Here is a 19,592-nt window from a genome sequence, read left to right as displayed (position 1 = left end):
TCCAGTTCCCCTAGCTTTCCTGGTATTTAGCAAAGTAAGAGCAAATTACAAACAAAGTAACTCATAAATTATCAGAGTAAAGGTTACATAATCAGACTTAGAAATATGGCTGAAGCAGATCAATATTCTAATCAGATGGTAATTTCTATAAAAGTTATTATCATGTATACAATACACTGCTTAAAATGCAGGTCATTGGTTTGTCCATCAATCCATAATCCCCTCTCATTAAATCATTTCCAGATACCCAACAAAGCAGTCTAAGATATAAATGGAAGAAAAGGCATTCAAGGATCCTTAACTAGTATTGAAGAGAAATAGGATAACTAGCATTTTGTCAACTGCTCATATAGTATTTAATACGAGAAGTCACAATAGCTTTGATATGAAATATAAAAAAAACATATAATTCACTTTGTGTCGCCCCAGCTAGTATCATCTTCCTTGCTGTCACATCTTCTACTACTGTAGCTCATCACAAAAAATATACATAAGAAATGAGTTCCCACTGTCCCACCTGAAAAATACTTGAAAAGTCAAAACAGAATCTCCTAGTCAGTTACTAGTAATTACAAAGTGCAAACAAGTACCTCTGGAGGTAGATATTTATGTAGTATTTCTGGCGAAAGGATACAATAAGAAACACACGAAGATGGCATGAAGAAAGGGACTTTTTGTGTAAAAACAAAAATTTGACAGCAGGACAAATTTTATTGAATGAAAGAATGATGGGAACAAACTCTCCCATCTAAGATGCCAATCACACCCTTACCAAAACAGCATAGTCCAAATACAACACAAAGAACAACCACAGTAAAAAAAGTTTCAATCAACTGAAAGGTGTATGTCTAATTTAGGGATTCATGAACACCAAACAAGTTCTTATGGTATTTTTATGAACTTATGCCCAAAACGGGAAATAAAACTAAATCATAGGCTCATTAAGAACTATGTGCATGATAAGATTTAGTTTGTTTAGTGCATAATGTATTATGCAAGATTTGAAGCAAACATGAATTTTGTGAGCAGTTAAGTGACATTTAAATAAGCATACTAGTGACTTGGCATCACATCTAGATCCTATTCCAATTTGAGAAAACTAAATTGACCACCTAATGAAATGCATGATTTCAATAAACAATGATCAAAATAATTAGAACAAACATGAAATGAAAACATGTAAGGTACTAAGAAACAGTTAATGGATTGAAGGATTCTTCAGACATACCATTTTACATCCCAATATCAAAAGCAAGGTGATATCAAACTTTCTACATAGACCCCTGAGAACAGTGAAATAAAACCATACGGAATATGCATTTGGAGACTTTTCAAAGTGCCGTCTCTGGAATCATAAAGAAAGAATTCTGAACAGATCTTCACCACCAATACCTGATCATCCTCAGAAATATGAATTGCACGAAGTCCCCTGTAATGGGGCAACATCGCAACACTGAATAGTTTAGTCCAAGACATCTGATTTCCATACTCCTTCATAAGCCAAACATTCCAAACCAGGGCATCTCCACACAAGACACACAAGCAATCCTTCAACACCCCCAAAAAATTCTCAGGCTCATTTCCATCATCAGGAGGCAAAATCTTTTGATAACTCTCCTTCCCCAAATCAAGAGAATTAATAAACCAATTGGACTCATGAGAAACCAACCAATTAAGAGTGCCAGTCACAAATTTTCCTATTTCAGTAAAAGGAACACATGAAGGGAAGTCTTGAATCTCCCTCCAAGCATGAGTACCCAAGGTATGAACCTGGACTTGTGTTCTGTAAAACTCAGCATCAGTTTTGTTTTTCCTGTAACCCCCAATATCTGTTTTATAGCAGAGAACAGCAACTACTTTGTATTTATCAGCAAGATTATCATAACCAAACCCGTATGTTATGAAAGTACCTACTAGCGGTGGATTTCTCAAACGCGGCAACTCTTTGAATATCCGAGTAGAAGGGTTCCATAGAAGAATACATTTACTATTTTTGAAGCACACCATGATAATGCCATGGCAAAAGTCTATGACGAAATTAAAACGGTTACTCAGAGGGTAACCTAGCTCTGTGGCGGGGGCGGGCATGGAAGCCTTGAAAACGGAGAGGAGCGGGTAATCCTTGACAAGGAATTTGAATGTACTGTTTGCGAGTGTATTGTAGCTTAAGAAGAGACGGTGGCGGGTGAAGTCCGTCAACGAACAACGAAGGTGGTTTTTGGCGAATTTGGGATCGGAGATTAGCGATTTCCAAGACTTGCAAACGCAGCGGAGTTGCAGCAACAATTTCACTGGGAGCCTACATAGAATTTCCACCCCAAGTTCGAACGGAAGAGTTGGAAACGGTGGCGCTTGGTGTGAGTCATCAGGAGGGTTGGAAGAGGAAGGAAGTAACTGCGACCGTGTCCGTATCCGCGCCATTGATGAGCGGCAGCAGCTAGATGAATGAAGACGCAGTTGCAGCAAAATCAATTTATATGCACTTTTGTGGTATGGACAAAGGAGACATGATTAAGATTAGATAGTGTAATCATTTGTTGTATGTCGCGTCAGATAATACAATCATGTCTCTTATCTTATCTTATCTTATCCATTATGTGTAAAAGTTATGTTGATAGAGAGAGTTGAGTAAAACTAATGATGACAGATATGTTAAAAAAAAGCCGATAGGATAAGATGACACTTTATTATTCTTTTTTAGAAAACTAAGCCCAAATTATTTATTTAAATATTTATATTTTATATGATTTATAATAATATTAATTACTAATAAATATTTAAACAAAATAACTTTAGTAATATACTAATTTATTGTTTGACAATTACTAGCTATTATTGCTAATATATAACTATTTAATTAGTTGCTCATAAATTTAATTAAAAATATAATAATTTATAAACGGTGAAAATATTGAATTTACACATATAATTTTTTTATCACTTATTGCTACTTTGCTAACATTATTTTCGATGTTTATTACAATAACAATAAATAACAAAATTATTGACTAACAGTAAAATAAATTACTCACTTATAAAAATTGATTTACTAGTTTCTTTTTTGATAAAAATTTACTAGTTGAGTTAAACTAATGCTGACAGATATGTTAAAAAAAACTGATAAGATAAAATGACACTTTATTATTCATTTTTTAAAAAATAAGCCCAAATTATTTATTTAAATATTTATATTTTATATAATTTATAATAATATTAATTACTAATAAATATTTAGACAAAATAATTTTAGTAATATAATAATTTTATTTTTTGACAATTACTAGCTATTATTGCTAATATATAACTATTTAATTAGTTAATCATAAATTTAATTAAAAATATAATAATTTATAAATGGTGAAAATATTGAATTTACACATATAATTTTTTTTATCACTTATTTCTAGTTTGCTAACATTATTTTCGATATTTATTACAATAACAATAAATAACCTAATTATTGACTAACAGTAAAATAAACTACTCACTTATAAAAATTGATTTACTAGTAGTACATATAGGCTAATTTAAAATTACTTATCTACTTGTATAATAACTTCTGGGAAAATTTCGGTCCTTGTATAATACGTTAAGTTTGAAAATGGTCCCTCTTCGTAGTAAAGTTTGAACTTTGTCCATACTATTTTAGAAAGTACTTGTTTTGGTCCCTATCGAAGGTGGCGGTCCGATGACCTTTCCCATTAACTCACTATTTAACATAACTCTGACAAGATTTCGAAGTCATGATGCAATTACACGTATGATGATTGGTGAAACAATGTGGCAAAGGTCACCGGAAGACTACCTCTTGCACAAGAGCTGGGAACGCAAGCTAGCCCGCCTTGCGCTGGCCCACAGTTAAGCGATTCTCTATTTTTCGGGCTCATCTGTAGTCTCACGGGCCAGCCCGCAGACTTTGACCCGCTTACTCAGCTATATTATAGGGACTAAAACTATGTAGTTTCTCCAACAATAGGATTGAGTACAAACTTTACTCCGAAGAGGGGTCATTTCAAACTTAACGTGTTATACAGGGGCCAAAACCTTATTTTACCCAAATTTATAATATAAATATAAAGTATCTTCGAAAAAATAATACTTTTATAATATTTTTAAATTTAATTAATATCGTCATAGTTAGGATAATCCGTCGTAATGTGGAGATGGATTCGGATTTGTCACTAATCAGATAAGGACACATATTTGTCGCTAATTAGAGGAGTTAGTCGCAAGGTAGCGAGGGGATATATTCGTCGCTATCCATTGTTCACTAGCGAGGAGCAAGTATTCGTCGCTATATTTTGCGAGGAACTCGTGTTCATCGCTATCACAAAATTTGATAGAGATCCATTCTCATCGCTATATTGTGAGGGACACATTTCGTAGCTGATTTTTAGAGAGGGATATCACTATTCGTCGCTCAAATTTGAGAGGGATTCTAATCCGTCGCTATTAGCGAGTGAGCCATGTCAACCAACAAACTTATTTGCTATGAATAATTTTTTCTAGGGATTTTCCTACAATTTTTAAGGCAGATTTTCCGATAACATTTTCTATGGATTCCTCCTCTTTGCTACAAACTTCCCCACAAAATTTTGCAAGCCTTTATTCCTTTAAAAATTTATTTAACTTTAAAGATCTCATCGGGAGCTCTTATTTAAAGTATAAAAATCAAAACATTATAAATATTTTTTATTTTGCAAAGATATTTTGGAAGTGAATTTAATATTTATTTAAAAAAAAAAGACAAAAGAAATTTAATGTCGTGCAACCTTACTTGTTTCTTCGATCAGACCCAAACTCCAAGTCTAAACCTAAATCTTCTTTCAACATCAAACATGTTAACCTCTTTAAGCTCTCGTGTATATGTTCCATTGTGACAAAGACGCTAAGGTTCACGAAGCTCTGTGGAATCAATGTCATCATATTGCTCAGCCTAGCACACAGATCTTAACGGACCCACTTACTCTTTCGGAGGCTTCTGAGCAAGATTGGGTTTCTTCATGATCCATTCTATCTTTTATTTAGGTCAAGAGAAAATCTATCTCATTTTATTGAGGGCAGTCCCAATTTTCCGGGTTTGCTTTAATATTACTCACACACCTAATATTCTTTTTAAAAATAGAATTAATTCTTAAATTATCCTTCAATTCAATTTTTTACACTTCCAATAAGTCGGAATCCAGGAAGTAAAAACTGCTAAAGTAATTATAACTTATAATAAGAAAAAATTTAGGGCATGTTTGACTGCGGTTTTATGGCCTGTTTGTTTGCATTTTTCAACAATTTTCAGTTTTTAAAAACTTAGGGATGTTTGTTTACAGTTTTCAGTTTTTAAAACTCAAAACCTGTTTGATACGTCTTGTTTTAAAAAACAGATCGTTTTTATGGCCTGTTTGTATTCAGTTTTAAAACAGTTTTCAGAAGAAGAAAACAGTTTGAATGACATGTTTTCCAACACTTAAAACAGAAAATGAAAAAATCTTTTTTACTGTTTTAGTGTTTTAGTTTTAGAGACTGTAAATGAGAACTGTTTTCAAAAATAATTTTTGAAAACATGTCATATAAAAAATGTTTTCAGTTTTTAAAAACTGTTTAAAAAACTGCATACAAACAGGCCAAGGGACCGGCTAATGTATACTTCCAAAACTTCAAAAGCAAAAAAATTCAAAACTGAAAATTGCAAACAAACAAGTTTTCAGTTTTTATACTTCCAGATCTTGAAACTTTCAAAAGCAAATTTTTTCCACTAACGGAAGTTGAAATTTCAAAAGTTTTAACAAGTACATTGGTGGTATCTAAAGTGGACTGGTTAAAATAAAGAACCACCTTCTGAAAAGTTGATATATTAGATAGCTTTGCAAAATTTAGGATCACCATGGACCACTACCACCAAATGAAAATTAATACATTCAAAATTAAATAACCCTCATTTTACAAAAAAATGTCTATTTCTTCACCCTCTTCTTTCAAACTCATTTCTCTTGGTCATATCTCATCTTTAACGGAGATGGAAGATCACGTAAAGTGGGTAAGAATTTTCTCAACAAATGTTTCTCCATACGCACGACTTAGGGATTAAACCTTTGACTAGATGCTTAAAGAAGTTCAATTATCTACCAGTTGTGCTACACTAATCTTGATAACAAATCAAGTGCCTTACCTTACCTATTTTTTCAACGATAACAACCCTTTGAAACATGAAACAAAACAATCAAAGAATTTATATATGGCTTACACTTCAAAGCCCGGTATCTTCCCGCTAAATGTGTTTTTTTGGCCATAGATTTTCTGTAGACGACGGCAGTATATTGAATCTCCGAATGGAAGGTTTACATAAAGTAATAGAGCTACCATAATCGGCCTCGATATAGATGATGCCATTGTAAGAGCCAACGATTGAATAAAAATCGTTTTGATCGAATTTGAATTGTGTGGTGGGGGCGGGCATGGCAGCGTTCAAAACGGAGAGGAGCGGGTAATCCGTGCGAACATAATCTTCGTGTGAGGAGGTGTTGTATTGTAAGATGAGGTGGTGGCGCGTGAAGTTCGTCGTCGGCAAACAGCGAAGGTGCTTTTTAGCGAATTTGGGATAAGAGATTAGGGATTTCCAGGACTTACAAACGGAGCGAAATTGCAACAGCGGCTGCACAGGAGCCTGCACAGGATTTCCACGACGAGGTCAAACGGAAGTGATGGAAGCGGTGGCACTTGGAGTTTCTGTGGCGGAGATGAAACTACATCAGCCTTGCTATCAGGCACCATTAGGGAAGATGCATGCGGTTGCAGCAAAAACAATTTATCTTAAACATCATCGGATGGGTTTAAATAATCAGAAGGGTTGTGACTTGTGATAATAGATAAGGAAGTTTTTTTTTTGAAACCATAGATAAGGAAGGTAAATTATGATAATTAGTTTTTGAAACAATAAATTATGATAATTAGTAGTTTCTTATGTAGGTAGTTAGTGAAACTAATTGCTGTTACAAGTAGTTAGAGATATCTACTATCAATATCAATCAATCATCAATTTATCTAAGAGTGTTTATTTCTGTTTGGGTTGTTTATTTGGTCTTGATGCTTGATGCTTTTTTATTTGTTAGTGTTTCTATTTTAGACTTAAGAGTGTTTTTTTTTTTTTCATTTTATGTCAATACATTTGAATGTCATCATTATTATATTTTTTTATTGTAACACATAGTGCATACTATGACAAACTTGATTCTATCATGATAAAAATAACAATTGTATTTTATTGAATAACTAATATATCATGAGTGGACAAAATGTGATGACAAAAAGTATGAGAGGGCACCATAAAAAATACATTACTCTTTTCTTTTCTATTTATTTTTTATTTTTTAACTTTTGATTTATTCAAAACTTTTGTTTTTTTACAAACCCAAGATTGTTTATTTCATTTTCTTCCATTGAGAAACATTAATGGTCTGTCTTATTTACTTTCTGTTGTTAGAGTGTGTCTTTCTTTATGTAATACTTTTGATGTTGTTTCTCTTATTTTTGTTCGCTGTGACGGTAATGTGGTTCCTGATATTATGGTTAAGAACGCCTTCCGAGGCCCGTCTTCACTCATGGTCAGTTATGCTCTCTCTAGAGTACGCTCAAGAAATGGTCTTAAACTGTGTATACTTGATGAGGCGGGAAGACAACATATCAGTATTGTAAATGTACTGTTTAAGGAAGTTTTTGGAAATGTTTTATTTAGTAGTTTCTTATGTAGGTAGTTAGGGAAACTAATTATTGTTACAAGTAGTTAGAGATATCTAGTATCAATGTCAATAAATCATCAATATGATCAATATCAATCAATCATCAATTTATCTATCTATATCTATAAATAAAGCACACTTGAGTTTTTACGTTAATACATATTGTAAACTGTAGTTAGTTGTGTCAACCCATGTTGGCTTATTTTTATATTTTTTATTAAGTAGTTATTGATTATCATAGAGTAATTTTCATATTTAAATAAATATATGATAATAAATAAATTAAAATTAAATTAGAAGATATATATAAAATATCATGCATATCATGTTTATTATAAAAAATTAATATAATAATTTTAATAAATTTATTTAGAAAAATAGTTTAATTTTGAAATTTATGGTTGATAATAATTATAATTTTGATTAAAAATGTGTTTTTTTAATAATATATCCTGGATCATCTATTGCAGGATCTTACCATTATAATCCAAGCAATTAGCAAAGAAGTGATACACCCAATCAGCAGAGAAGAGGAGGCTACCAAGGTTGTAACTCTGGACACGGTCGAGGAAGAGGTGGCAGAACTTACTACAATCAGAATTTACCATAATCAAAATTATCAGAGTTACAAATCAAAATTCTCAGAGAATTTGTACTTGTTGGGACAAATACATTCACACAGTGGATACTTTGCAACCAAAAGTATGGTTACCAATCAAGAAATGTTAATGCTCATGTAGTGAATTGTGATGATTTTCCACAAGATCAATCTCAACCTTCTGAAGTACCTTCTTCTACAAAAGTAACACCAAACACAGGTGTTCCTCAACTCACACAGGAGCAACTAAATTGTTTGCTACAACTCTTGCACCAGTCTGGACAAATTGGGCAATCACCTTCTACTTCACACAATGTGAAATTTGCATTTTATAATACTGCCTGTCTGCACCAGCCTCTACTCAAATTAATTTTGCAGGTTACACTTATTCACAATGGATTCTTGACACTGGGGCCGCAGCCCGCATTACACATACAATGCAACATTTTTCCTATTATCATCATATTACACCTACTTTGGTAACCATCTTGTATCTCCGAATGGAAGGATTCCATAAAACAATAGAGTTGATATAATCGGCGTAGAAACAGACGATGCCATCGCAAGAGCCAATGATTGAATGAAAATCGTTTTGATTGGATTTGAACAGTGTGGTGGGGGCAGGCATGGCGGCATTGAAGATGGAGAGGAGCGGAAATGCTAGGTAAAAGTAATCGATTAAAGGGGTGACGGGCGTGAGGAGGTGTTGTAGTGTATGAGTAGGTGGTGGTGGGTGAAGTTCGTAGGCAACGACGAAGGTGCATCTTGGCGAATTTGGGATCGGAGATTCGGGAATTCCAGTACTTGCAAACAGAGCTGAATCGCACTAGCGGCTTCACGGGGAGCCTGTATAGGATTTCCTCGAAAAGGTCATCCGAAACTGGTCGAGGCTGCAACGGCGCTTAGAGTGAGTCGTCGGAAGGTGTTTGTGACGGAGATGGAACGGCTGCGGCTACGGCATTGGCATCGGCATTGGCTTCGGTATCTGGCACCATTAGGATCTTGATCATCTTTGGAAGATGTTAGTTTCCAAGAAAGTCCCTTGGATTATTATCTTGGAGAATTCGCTACAGGTGAATGAATGAATGAATGATTACAAGTTTACGAATTCTAAGGCTTGAGAATTTCATGCATCATAATGTTATATAAGCTCAGAGCCAGCATGGTATCAAGTTCGTTGCGATTTGGTGGGAAATGGAGAAATAACATGATTATTTAGGATGGCGAGTTCATTATGTTCTTGGATCCCAATAGAATGGAGGCGGGCAATGTGCTCATGTCATCATGTGTAGGAATTGGAGCCCTCCTTCGGTGGGTAAAGTGAAGCTAAATGTGGATGGTAGTTATCTTTTAGGCGAGGACTGCACATGGGTGGTGGTTTAACTCGTGATCGTTAGGGACAATGGTTGTATGGCTTCCACTCCTATTGGATGGGGGACAATCCAATTCCCTTTTTACCAAGGCAAATGCTTTGAGGGATGGCCTCTCTCTTGTTTGGAGTCGTGATCGATCATAGGGATATCAAATGTGGGGTTTATTGTGCTGATCTATTTGGCTTTGTTGGAGGATGAAGAGAGTACATAAAAGGTTCATGCTTGTTCTTATGGAGATTCGGGTCTAGCTTGGGAAGGAGTGGACAGTGGCTCTGAATTGTATTCAAAGAGATTGTAATAATGTTACAGGCTGCCTTGCTAAATGGGGGGCAAACTCTGGTCCTTCGGGACTTCGGGTGACTATTAGCTAATATTAAACTACCTTAAAAAATCAGCTAATATTAAAGGAATCTATATATATTAAAGCGGTAACTTTCCAAGTCAGCTCCAAAATATTTTATAATATTTTATTCCCCTAATTTTGAACCACAACTTGCCACGTGTCTTATTTATATTATTATATTCAAATTTATTCATTCATTCTTCATTCTCCCTCTTCCCCCACTATCTCCATCCTTTTTTCTCTCCCCCATTTACTCGGCCTCCTCAACTATTTATTCTGAGTGTTTAATACTATCTGTTTTTTATGTGCAATTAACTCTCATTCCATTCCTTTTCTCTCTCCAATATATCTATCAATCTAAATACAATATAAAAGAAGCCTTAAAAGATGGAAAGTTTTGACACTTTGCATCCATTGAGAGAGGTTTCAGCCTTTTTTGCAAGATTAAAAAAAATCAAAAAGAAAATGTTATTACCACTTTTGGAAACTTTGGAATGGCTCAATTGATAATTGATATTTTAGTGAAGGGTAAACATGTAATAAGTCATCTAATTAATTTTATTTTGATTTTTTTTAATCTGCAATATATATAACATTAATCTTTGGCTCAAATTTTAATCCCACTACCTACATCTACACTAATCAGGTTTTAGCAATTTGATCCCCCGTGCTATATTGTTACCATTACATACCTAAACACAATTTGTCTGCCACTACCATATTTATAGCCAATAATCTTTTTTTATATACTTAAATCAATTTTGTTTTGATTTAAAAAAAAAACTGATATTAAATAGGTCTGCTAAACCAACATAAATTATCTCTTTTTTCAAATCTATATATATATATGTAAAGCTCACTTGAGCTTTTGCATTAAACTCATTAGCAAAGAGTATTAAATGCATTAAACCATATAATTCTCAAATTAAAAACTAAAAAAAGTTATTGTCAATATTAAAAATTAATTTTGTTAAAAAAAACTTAAATTTTCTTTAGTTTTGCATTTGACAAATATTGAAAATTAAAATTAGTTAATAATAAAATAATATTTTTCATAAATAATGTAGATAAATAGTTTTAAAATTAAAAAGCGCCGTTAAAATGAATTTAAAGTTAACTATAACATATATGTGCATTATTGAAAAAATATCTAATAATAATTTTGATCTATGATACATTAGTAAAAATTACTTATCCATGAGAGGGTTGTTCTCATGAATCATTTGCTATTAATAATATTCATCTTTTGTTGTAAAAAAAAAAATTACTTAAGGAAGCATAATAGAGAAAAATAATAATGGTCAAAGTTGAATAAATGTTCTTTGTGAGAGACATATCCATTTAATGTGATCGTAGAACCTCGAGAGATTATAAGTCTCTTGGCTATCGGCTTTGAGAAAACATTCGGAAACCAAATAAGTTAAATAAATTTAAATTCGCTTGATAATATTTTAAGCTATTTATGTTATCACTTATCATAATTCTAAAATTTAAAATTAATTTATTCTTCTTGACCTTGACAAGTCACAACAAATGACTTTCTTGGTAAAAAGTTGGATTGGGCGAGCCCCCCACACCCTAGAGGAACTTGCCCAGGGACGAACAAGACCTAAAAGAGAGGAACTCGCTAGGGGCGAGAGAAATGACTTAGGAGATGAGGGACCCCTTAGGGCAAGCGCCAGGGGCGGTTGATGTATGTAAGGGAGTTGGGCCGAGTGAGGTACGACCCAACAAGCCTCATTAGTGGCAAAGTTAGGGTTTCATGTAACCTCTATAAAAGGGGACTTTATGATCATTGCAAAGGATCATTCGGCATTTATTCTAAAGGATTAGGCTATTACTAGACTCATGCTTTACTAGGGTTTGAGGCTGATACCATTCTTGAGTGTTCATTTCCAGAACAAAAGTATAAAAAATGATATTAAAATTTATTTCATGACACTAGCACTTAACATTTTTTTACGTAATTTAAATATTTCAAATTAACTTAATAATTTTTCATAAATTTTTTTATTTCTAAAAATCATTTCTATGCTAATAATTAAATATCAATAATAAAATTTGAGTAATATTAATTATTTATACAACAAAATCTAATAATATTTATTGAAATGTCTTAACACAGTTTATTTACAATTATAATTAAAAAATATTTTTTTATTTATTTAAACTATAATAATTTATATATAATGTTAAAAAATATTGTAAGTAAACCCGTGCAACGCACGGGTATAATATCTAGTATATATATAAAGGAGACTTGAGTTTAGTTGCACTCCTTTACATTAAATGTATTAAATGATAAAACATTTCTTTTGTATATTAATACCTTAAATAATAAAATAAAAAATTAATTAAAATTTTCTAAGTCTTAATCTATTCCACTACCTACTAAAATGTAAAAGTCATTTTGAACTTTTGTATTAAATAAATTAAATTAAAATATTAGAATTGAATAAAATTGTCTGAGTCATTAGCTATTCAACTACATACTAAAATGTAAAACTCGGTTGAAATGTTTTTATAAATACATAAATAAATGAAAAATTTCCTTTGTATTATAAACATTAAACTAAAAACTTATCAATAAAAATTTCAAATCAATAAGTTATTCAACTACCAACTAATTTTTACGATTGTTGTATAAGATAGAACGTAACATGACAAAAGGCTCCAGGGCATAACTCTGTTCTCTAAAAGAAGTAAAACAAGACACTCTAATAAAAAAATTACTTGATATTTATCGACCAAAAAGTTACACTGACAAAAGTACACATAATTTACATGTGAACAATTTTAGTTATATAACAATAAAAAAATATTAAAATAATTTATGTAAATAAATATCTTAATAAAACATTGATTTAAAATATATGTGTGGATGCTTTATTCCCCTCAAGAAATGTCTTGGATTCGAATATTGTATATTGTGTGTGTGTGTGTGTATATATATATATATGTATGTATGAAGGAGACTTGAATCATAGCATTTAATACAGTAGTAGAAATGAAGACACCCTACTCAGTATCCTTCATGATAAAAATCAAATTTGTCTACATAACCAAATTTAACATCAAGAATCAAAATTAAATAATAATAAAGTATAAATTATTAGTAAATAATTTAGACAAAAATTTAAAATTTTCCCATAAGGTATTTGTGTATTATTTTAAAAAAATTAAATATATTTTTTAATCTATTATATATTAGTGCAAATGACTTGAGAAGGCGTAACAGAGGAAACTAATTACAAAAAAACTAAATACTTTTAAATTTAATAGATGTTGTTTTATGTTATTTAAGTTTTTTTTAAGAGATATTAAAGTTATAATTTATTTAAAATTACTTTTTTGTTGATAAAAAACACACGAATTATGTTATTATTGTATCTTATTTGAAGATATCAAAACTTATTATTTAATATTAATTATTTCAAAATTGAATAATTATTTTTCATATAAACAAATAAATGAATTATTAAATTATTAAAACTAATTCCATGATAATTAGTAAATTAAATTATTAAATTTCAATATGTATTGTTTTACACAAAGAAAACTCTAAATTGTCTCAAGATAATTATTTTTAATTTTATAATACTTATGATTAAAAATATTTTGATATTCATTTAAAGTATACTCCGCTAATAATTTTAAAATAATGTTAAAAAAATTGTAAATAAACCTGTTACCCGTGCATTGCACGGGTATAATATCTAGTACACATTGTTAGAAGGTGTTTAAGAGTTCATTAATTAATGTTATAATTTGACTGAAACACCCTTATTTAATATGAGTTATATGAAAGAGAGAGAATGAAAATTATTGGCCATCTAATTGGTGAGAATTGTGATTGGTGGAAATAAGAGGTGATACTTGGGAGATACAATATTAAATGAGGGCATGCATGAGTGGAAGAGAATGAGATAAAATGCTTTGGATACGTAAAACAACAATGATTTTGGAACAAAACAAAAAAGCTAAAACTACAATAGTTTTGGAACGGATGGAGCAATATTTTTTTATTTTTGTTTCTCCAATGTCATTATCGCTTGACTCAAGGCAGCCTCATCTATCAATATGTGTTGTTTACGGAAATTCTTCATCAATTCCCACTTCAACTAACACCCACATTTGTTATTGTTATTATTGCTTTGCTATGTTTGTTTTGATTGGTGAATTTTGCCACCCATACAATCAGAATGACTTGAGGCTTCTACTATAAATAAGATGTAGTTTTGGTATAAATCATGAAAGCTCTCTATTTTTGTTTTTGTTGTTTTATTCACTGATAACCTTTATTTTGTTTCAGCGTGATTCTCAGCTGCCGGTGGCGGAAGGAACATGGATGGGATCCCTGGAGAGGGAGCAAATTGAAAAATATTGAACAAGATCATGTCCAAGAATTCCCATGACATACTCAATGCATGTCAACAAAGTTGTCACTGTGCAAACTGTGAGGACGGAGAAAAAACAAAAGAGTGATAAAGCTAGGGCTTCATCAACTTACAACAAATTGAAAACCCAGAAGAAGCCTTATAAAAAGGGAAATTTCAAGAAAGGCGATGCAAAGCCAAAAATTTAGTTTAGATTTTTATCACAGGGTATAGAGTTTCTGGAGACTCTCTTTCACTGATTTGAAGTTTTGTAGACAAATTATTTAACCTATCAGTTGGCATCCTTTTTATTTACTCTCCTTATGATCAAATTTCCCTTTTTTTTTGTGTGAATCAATCATCTGATATTATACCTTAGCATGTACATATGGTATTGGTAGTATAAAAAGATATGTCATTTCATTCCTTTGTGTCAATTTTTGGTTTTTAGGATCTGTGTGTTGCAAAGATTTTGAATTTCTATTTTTTAACTGCCGTGTAGCCTAGACTCTTCCGTTTTTATGTTATGCTTATGATTTCTCTTATATTGGTTTCTAAAGTTCTGTCTATTTACTTTTTGTGTGTATGTTTTTGCTTGAAATACAGGGAAAGGAGGAAAGCTACATTAACTTTTGGAGAAAGAGAGCATTGAAGAAAGGCTATGGATGTGTTGCTGGGACAGAAGGAGTATTTTTACCTGAGAACTCCAACCATTTTTTAGTGGCTCATAGTCATTGAAGTTATCAATTGGTATTAGAAATTTCTAATTAAGTAGTCAAATTTATGAATTTGAAATGTGTTCCTCCTCCTCATCCTTATATCTGATTCCTGTTTCTTTTGAATTGTAATACAAGTATATATATAGTTTGATAATAGGGTTGACATGGTTGGTGATGTCAAAAGTTGTAATAGCTTTATTTCTTATCTAATAAGAATTTTCCTCTTTAATTAGTGCAGCATGCATGTTGACAAGTATGTTTACTTAAATGTTTAAGCTATCACGTTATAATTTTTTTGGGTGTTTTGTGTACTGCAGAGATTCATCATACAGATCTAAGGTACTCCACTAATGAAGATCCAAAGTGGCTCAAAGACATAAGGAAAAAAGAGATCTAAATCATAGCAACTTGGATCTTCCGGTACTATCAAGATTGACATTCCTATAATAATTAAGGAGATGATCTCCTCATTATTATGGGACTTTTATATGAAACCTAACGATAAGAAACAAGAGGAACCCAATAACTTAGAAGAGAAGGAAGAGGAAGCAGATTTTCAGTGTGGTTTGTGTTATATCTGTTAAGGAGAAAAAGTTTCAACTGATCTAACAACTGTTGTTAATAAAGCTTAATCCAAGGCTTAGGATGAATTAATTTCATATTAGCTGAAAGATGAATAAAGGATTAATATTTGTAATCATGGCATCATTATGAGAGATAATGCATTTTTTTCCAGCTGTATTGTCCATTTCTCGAGGAAGAGGGTATAAAAGTGTCAATGTAATTTTTACAATGTAGTTTCATATTAAAAGTGTTCTATTTAATAATATAGTTTTTTTTTAAATTACTGGAAAAAAATTCTACGGGGAAGAATATTTTGCCATGAAAATGCTTTCAAACCAAATCCAAATATTGAGATGTATATCGATTTTGTTTTGAATCATTGTATTGGTACATGCCTCAATAATTAGGGCAAAATCCACTATGCACGGGTAAGAACATTCTACATGAATACACTTTCATATTATAGCCAATAGAAAAATTCATTTTCAAATAAATTTAGTGCATTGTACATAATTTTAAAATAAATTTAGGAGTAATTATAGATATCTATGTATTTTGGTATAACTTTGTAAGTCTAGAATCTAATAGATCCAAATATATGTATTTACATTTTCAAGGCAAAAATTATTTATATGTGACATGTGCAGAATTACAGTTTTTGGTTAATTAATTTTTTTTATCGAAATATTTATATTAGTTAAATCAGTGTATGATACAAAACACTATAATTAACATACATGCATTAATGATTTTTGAATATCTATATAATCAAGCCAACAAAAAGTCGGCAAAACACAGCTCATACAACCCAATCCTTTGAATATCTACATCTTTTTTTATAATTGTTCTTTCATTTTTAGTATCTTAAATGATTTGTAATCAAAGTATTTATTGACATATCATATACAACAGTAAACTTCGCCCCGGGGAAAAACACTAGTAAGCTTACATGTCATTCCTTTCTATAGTGGCTACTTCCATATTTTAATGTTAAACTAGTAAGTAACTAAATCATTTGACTGTATCCGGTTTTGTTTACTAAGAACAAAATCAATATCTAGTTCCTTTATCAATTCACCACTGGACTCATGAAATCTATAAAGTTTCACCATTACAAAAATCTGCAACTTGAAAAAATGCAGAACCTTCTCAAAAGTAACTGATGCAGATGCAGGACCTTCTCCGAAAAACAATTGCATTCAAATAGTAGCTGGTGCAGCTGACATAGCAATCTACCCCCACTAGCCAAAGGAAAGAAGGGTCATCATCCCGTGTGACTAGATCGAAATAAATCTTTGGCTATCAAAGAACATAATTAAAATCAAGAATAAATAGGAAAACAGAACATGCATTATTTTAAATACAAGAAAATAAAATAAATTATTTCATATATAATCAATAATGTACCAGACAAATAGACAATGCTTTGTTAATAGCAGGAGCAACTTACAAACAAAGTAGTAACTCTCAAATTATCAGAGTAAGGGTTATACAATCAGACTTAGAAGTGAGTCTTAAGCAAACCTATGTTCTAATCAAATGGTTAGTGCTATAATAAAGGCTATTGTCAACTATATAATGTTATAATGTATACTGCTTAACAACCTATATTAATGACTGCGTATCAACTCTATTAAGGCTATTATCCACTATAAAATGCACTGCTTATCAACTGTATATACATCATAGTATCCAGATTAAGGCGATATCAAACTTTCTGCATAGACCTCTGGGACTATCCAACCAAGGATGTTTTGAATTAGGGGGCTTCTTAAAGTGTTGTCTCTGGAATTTATCAGTTTCAGCATATCTTCATTCTCCAATTTGGTCGTTCAGAATATGAATGCTGACTCTGGCCGAATTCTTCATTCTAGAAATGGATTGTCTTGTGTTGCCAGTATTGGATAAATGAGAGTAGGCGTAGACAATAGCTTTGCTCCATTTCTTCATTCTTTGCATGAGAGAGAGAGAGAGAAACTTTGATGTTGACATGGTGTACTTGTTTCCTTAGTCAAAGTACTTTATAAAGTATCGCGTGGTTTCCTAGCACTTGACTTTCTTCTCAAGAATATCAGAGATATTTCCATTTGAATATGACTCTCTTTTCTCTAGACATTGCTTCCTTCGGTCAGCTTTGAGATAGACGTTGAGTGCAGTCTTCTCAAACGTAACGATCCGATAGCTTGAACTATTCTTGCATAGTTTGTCTCCGAAACTTTAAATCTTCTTCTGTAGATGAGCTTTGATAGCTGAGCTTTTCCTCTTGAAGATGATCTAGATAATTTGACTTTCCTTCTATCTTGATCTCTTCTTTTTCTTGCTTGATTTGATCTATCCTTCTTTTTCCTTAGTCAGACGATCCTAGTAGATGTGACTTGAGGTCTGCCTTGTAGCTTTGCCCTTGCTTGTACTTGACCGGATTGACTTCTTGTATAGTCTTAATGCTTTAACCAACCTCCTCTTCGTCTTCTTGTCATCATCTCGCATATATTGCTCCTTTAGACGATATAATCAGTTCATTTACACTCTTAAAAATTGTTATCATTCAAAATAAAAATGTTACATCTAGCGGTTTGAACTTAACATACTCATCTTAAATTAATATGATATCTAAAAGAATACACGATTCTTGTAATACTTTTGACACTGAAAAAAAAGATTCATTCAAATTGAAATAGAGATCTAATGATTGCAATTAGAAATGAACGATTTGGCATGAAATTACTTTTGAAAATAAATTACCTTTCTACATGTCTGATTATAAAAATCTCCAACCATCTTCTCTGACAACATTGGTGCCACTTATTTATGTGTCAATCCTGTTTTTCATTCTCAAATGAAACATATCTAGATAGATTACCACTTTGTTAGGGACTTTTGGTGTCTAGGAAAAACTTATTGTTTCTCATGAGCCCACAAGCCACCAATTGGCCGATCTCTTGACCAAACCATTGTTATCATCTCGCCATAATTTTCTCAAGGACAAGATTGGAGTCAATGAAGCTGCCTCCATCTTGCGAGGGCGTGTACATAGACCAACTAAAGTTTAAAATTTAAATTTGAATGGGATATTAGTTGTTATTTTCATATTGTATAGCCAGTGGTTATCTCTTTATTATTTTATTGGCTAAAAAGCATTTTGGTCCCTGATGTTTCAAGTTTGTGTAAATTCTGCCCCTACTCTAATTTTGTCGATGTTTCTACCCCTCATGTTTTCAAACAGTGCACTGTCTACCCCTCCGTCAGTCAGGCTTTCTCATGAGAGATTCCTGAGTGGATTGGAGAGATGAAGAGGAGTATATGAAGTTGATGATGATCAAGGAAATGATATAAATTAAATTTGTTTGATGTATATATCAATTATGTATGTAACTGAACTGGTTAAATACATGTTTTGCTACTTACAGGTCTTGAGTTTGAATCTCTCATGCCCCCTTTTTTTCCAATTTCACTTGTAATTTCCACGTGGTAGGTCTAAAAAATATTTAAAAAAAGTCAAATCAGTTCATTTCATTAGTTTTTTAACGTCTGACTGACGGAAAGGTAGACGGTGGTTGGGGAGGTGCACCTGAAATTTGGTTGGAGGTGTGGATTTCCATGGGTTGGACCTGGGTTTTGATGGCGGTGGTCGCACGGTGGTTCTCACGACGGTTGCAGTCGATGCAGTGGTTGCAGTGGTGCTCACGTCTGTTATCTCCAATTTTTCCTTCTTTTCCCTCTGTTACCTTTAGATCTGTGTGATGGTGGTGGTGGTGGTGAAGTTCAAGTTTTTTCAAGGAAGAATGAAGATGCAGATGGACCGAAGTAGAAGAAAGGAGAGGGATGGAGAAGTGGCTTGGGTGACTGGCTGAGGAAGGTGGAGAGATCTGGGTTATTTTGTTTCAGATCT

General features: G+C 32.2%; 1 protein-coding gene across 2 annotated transcripts; it reads right to left on the bottom strand.

Moving 5' to 3' along the window:
- Positions 1 to 272: 272 nt before the first annotated feature.
- Positions 273 to 2,432, bottom strand: LOC130734450 (F-box/kelch-repeat protein At3g23880-like). 2 transcript variants are annotated; one of them, XM_057586883.1, is made up of 2 exons: positions 1,229 to 2,432; positions 273 to 527 (listed from the first exon to the last, which is right to left on the bottom strand). In XM_057586883.1, exon 1 carries the CDS (start codon positions 2,419 to 2,421, stop codon positions 1,246 to 1,248), a length of 1,176 nt encoding a protein of 391 aa, XP_057442866.1. In that variant the 5' UTR covers positions 2,422 to 2,432; the 3' UTR covers positions 273 to 527; positions 1,229 to 1,245. The 2 variants fall into 2 exon arrangements, with proteins under 2 accessions (XP_057442866.1, XP_057442865.1); XM_057586882.1 differs by having other exon boundaries at positions 273 to 517.
- Between the last annotated feature and the right edge of the window lie 17,160 nt (positions 2,433 to 19,592).

This window comes from Lotus japonicus, chromosome 1 (genome assembly GCF_012489685.1).
Source record: "Lotus japonicus ecotype B-129 chromosome 1, LjGifu_v1.2".
NCBI lineage: Eukaryota > Viridiplantae > Streptophyta > Magnoliopsida > Fabales > Fabaceae > Lotus > Lotus japonicus.
Note: the sequence above shows the minus strand (reverse complement) of the source record. Positions and strands in the feature narration are given on the sequence as shown.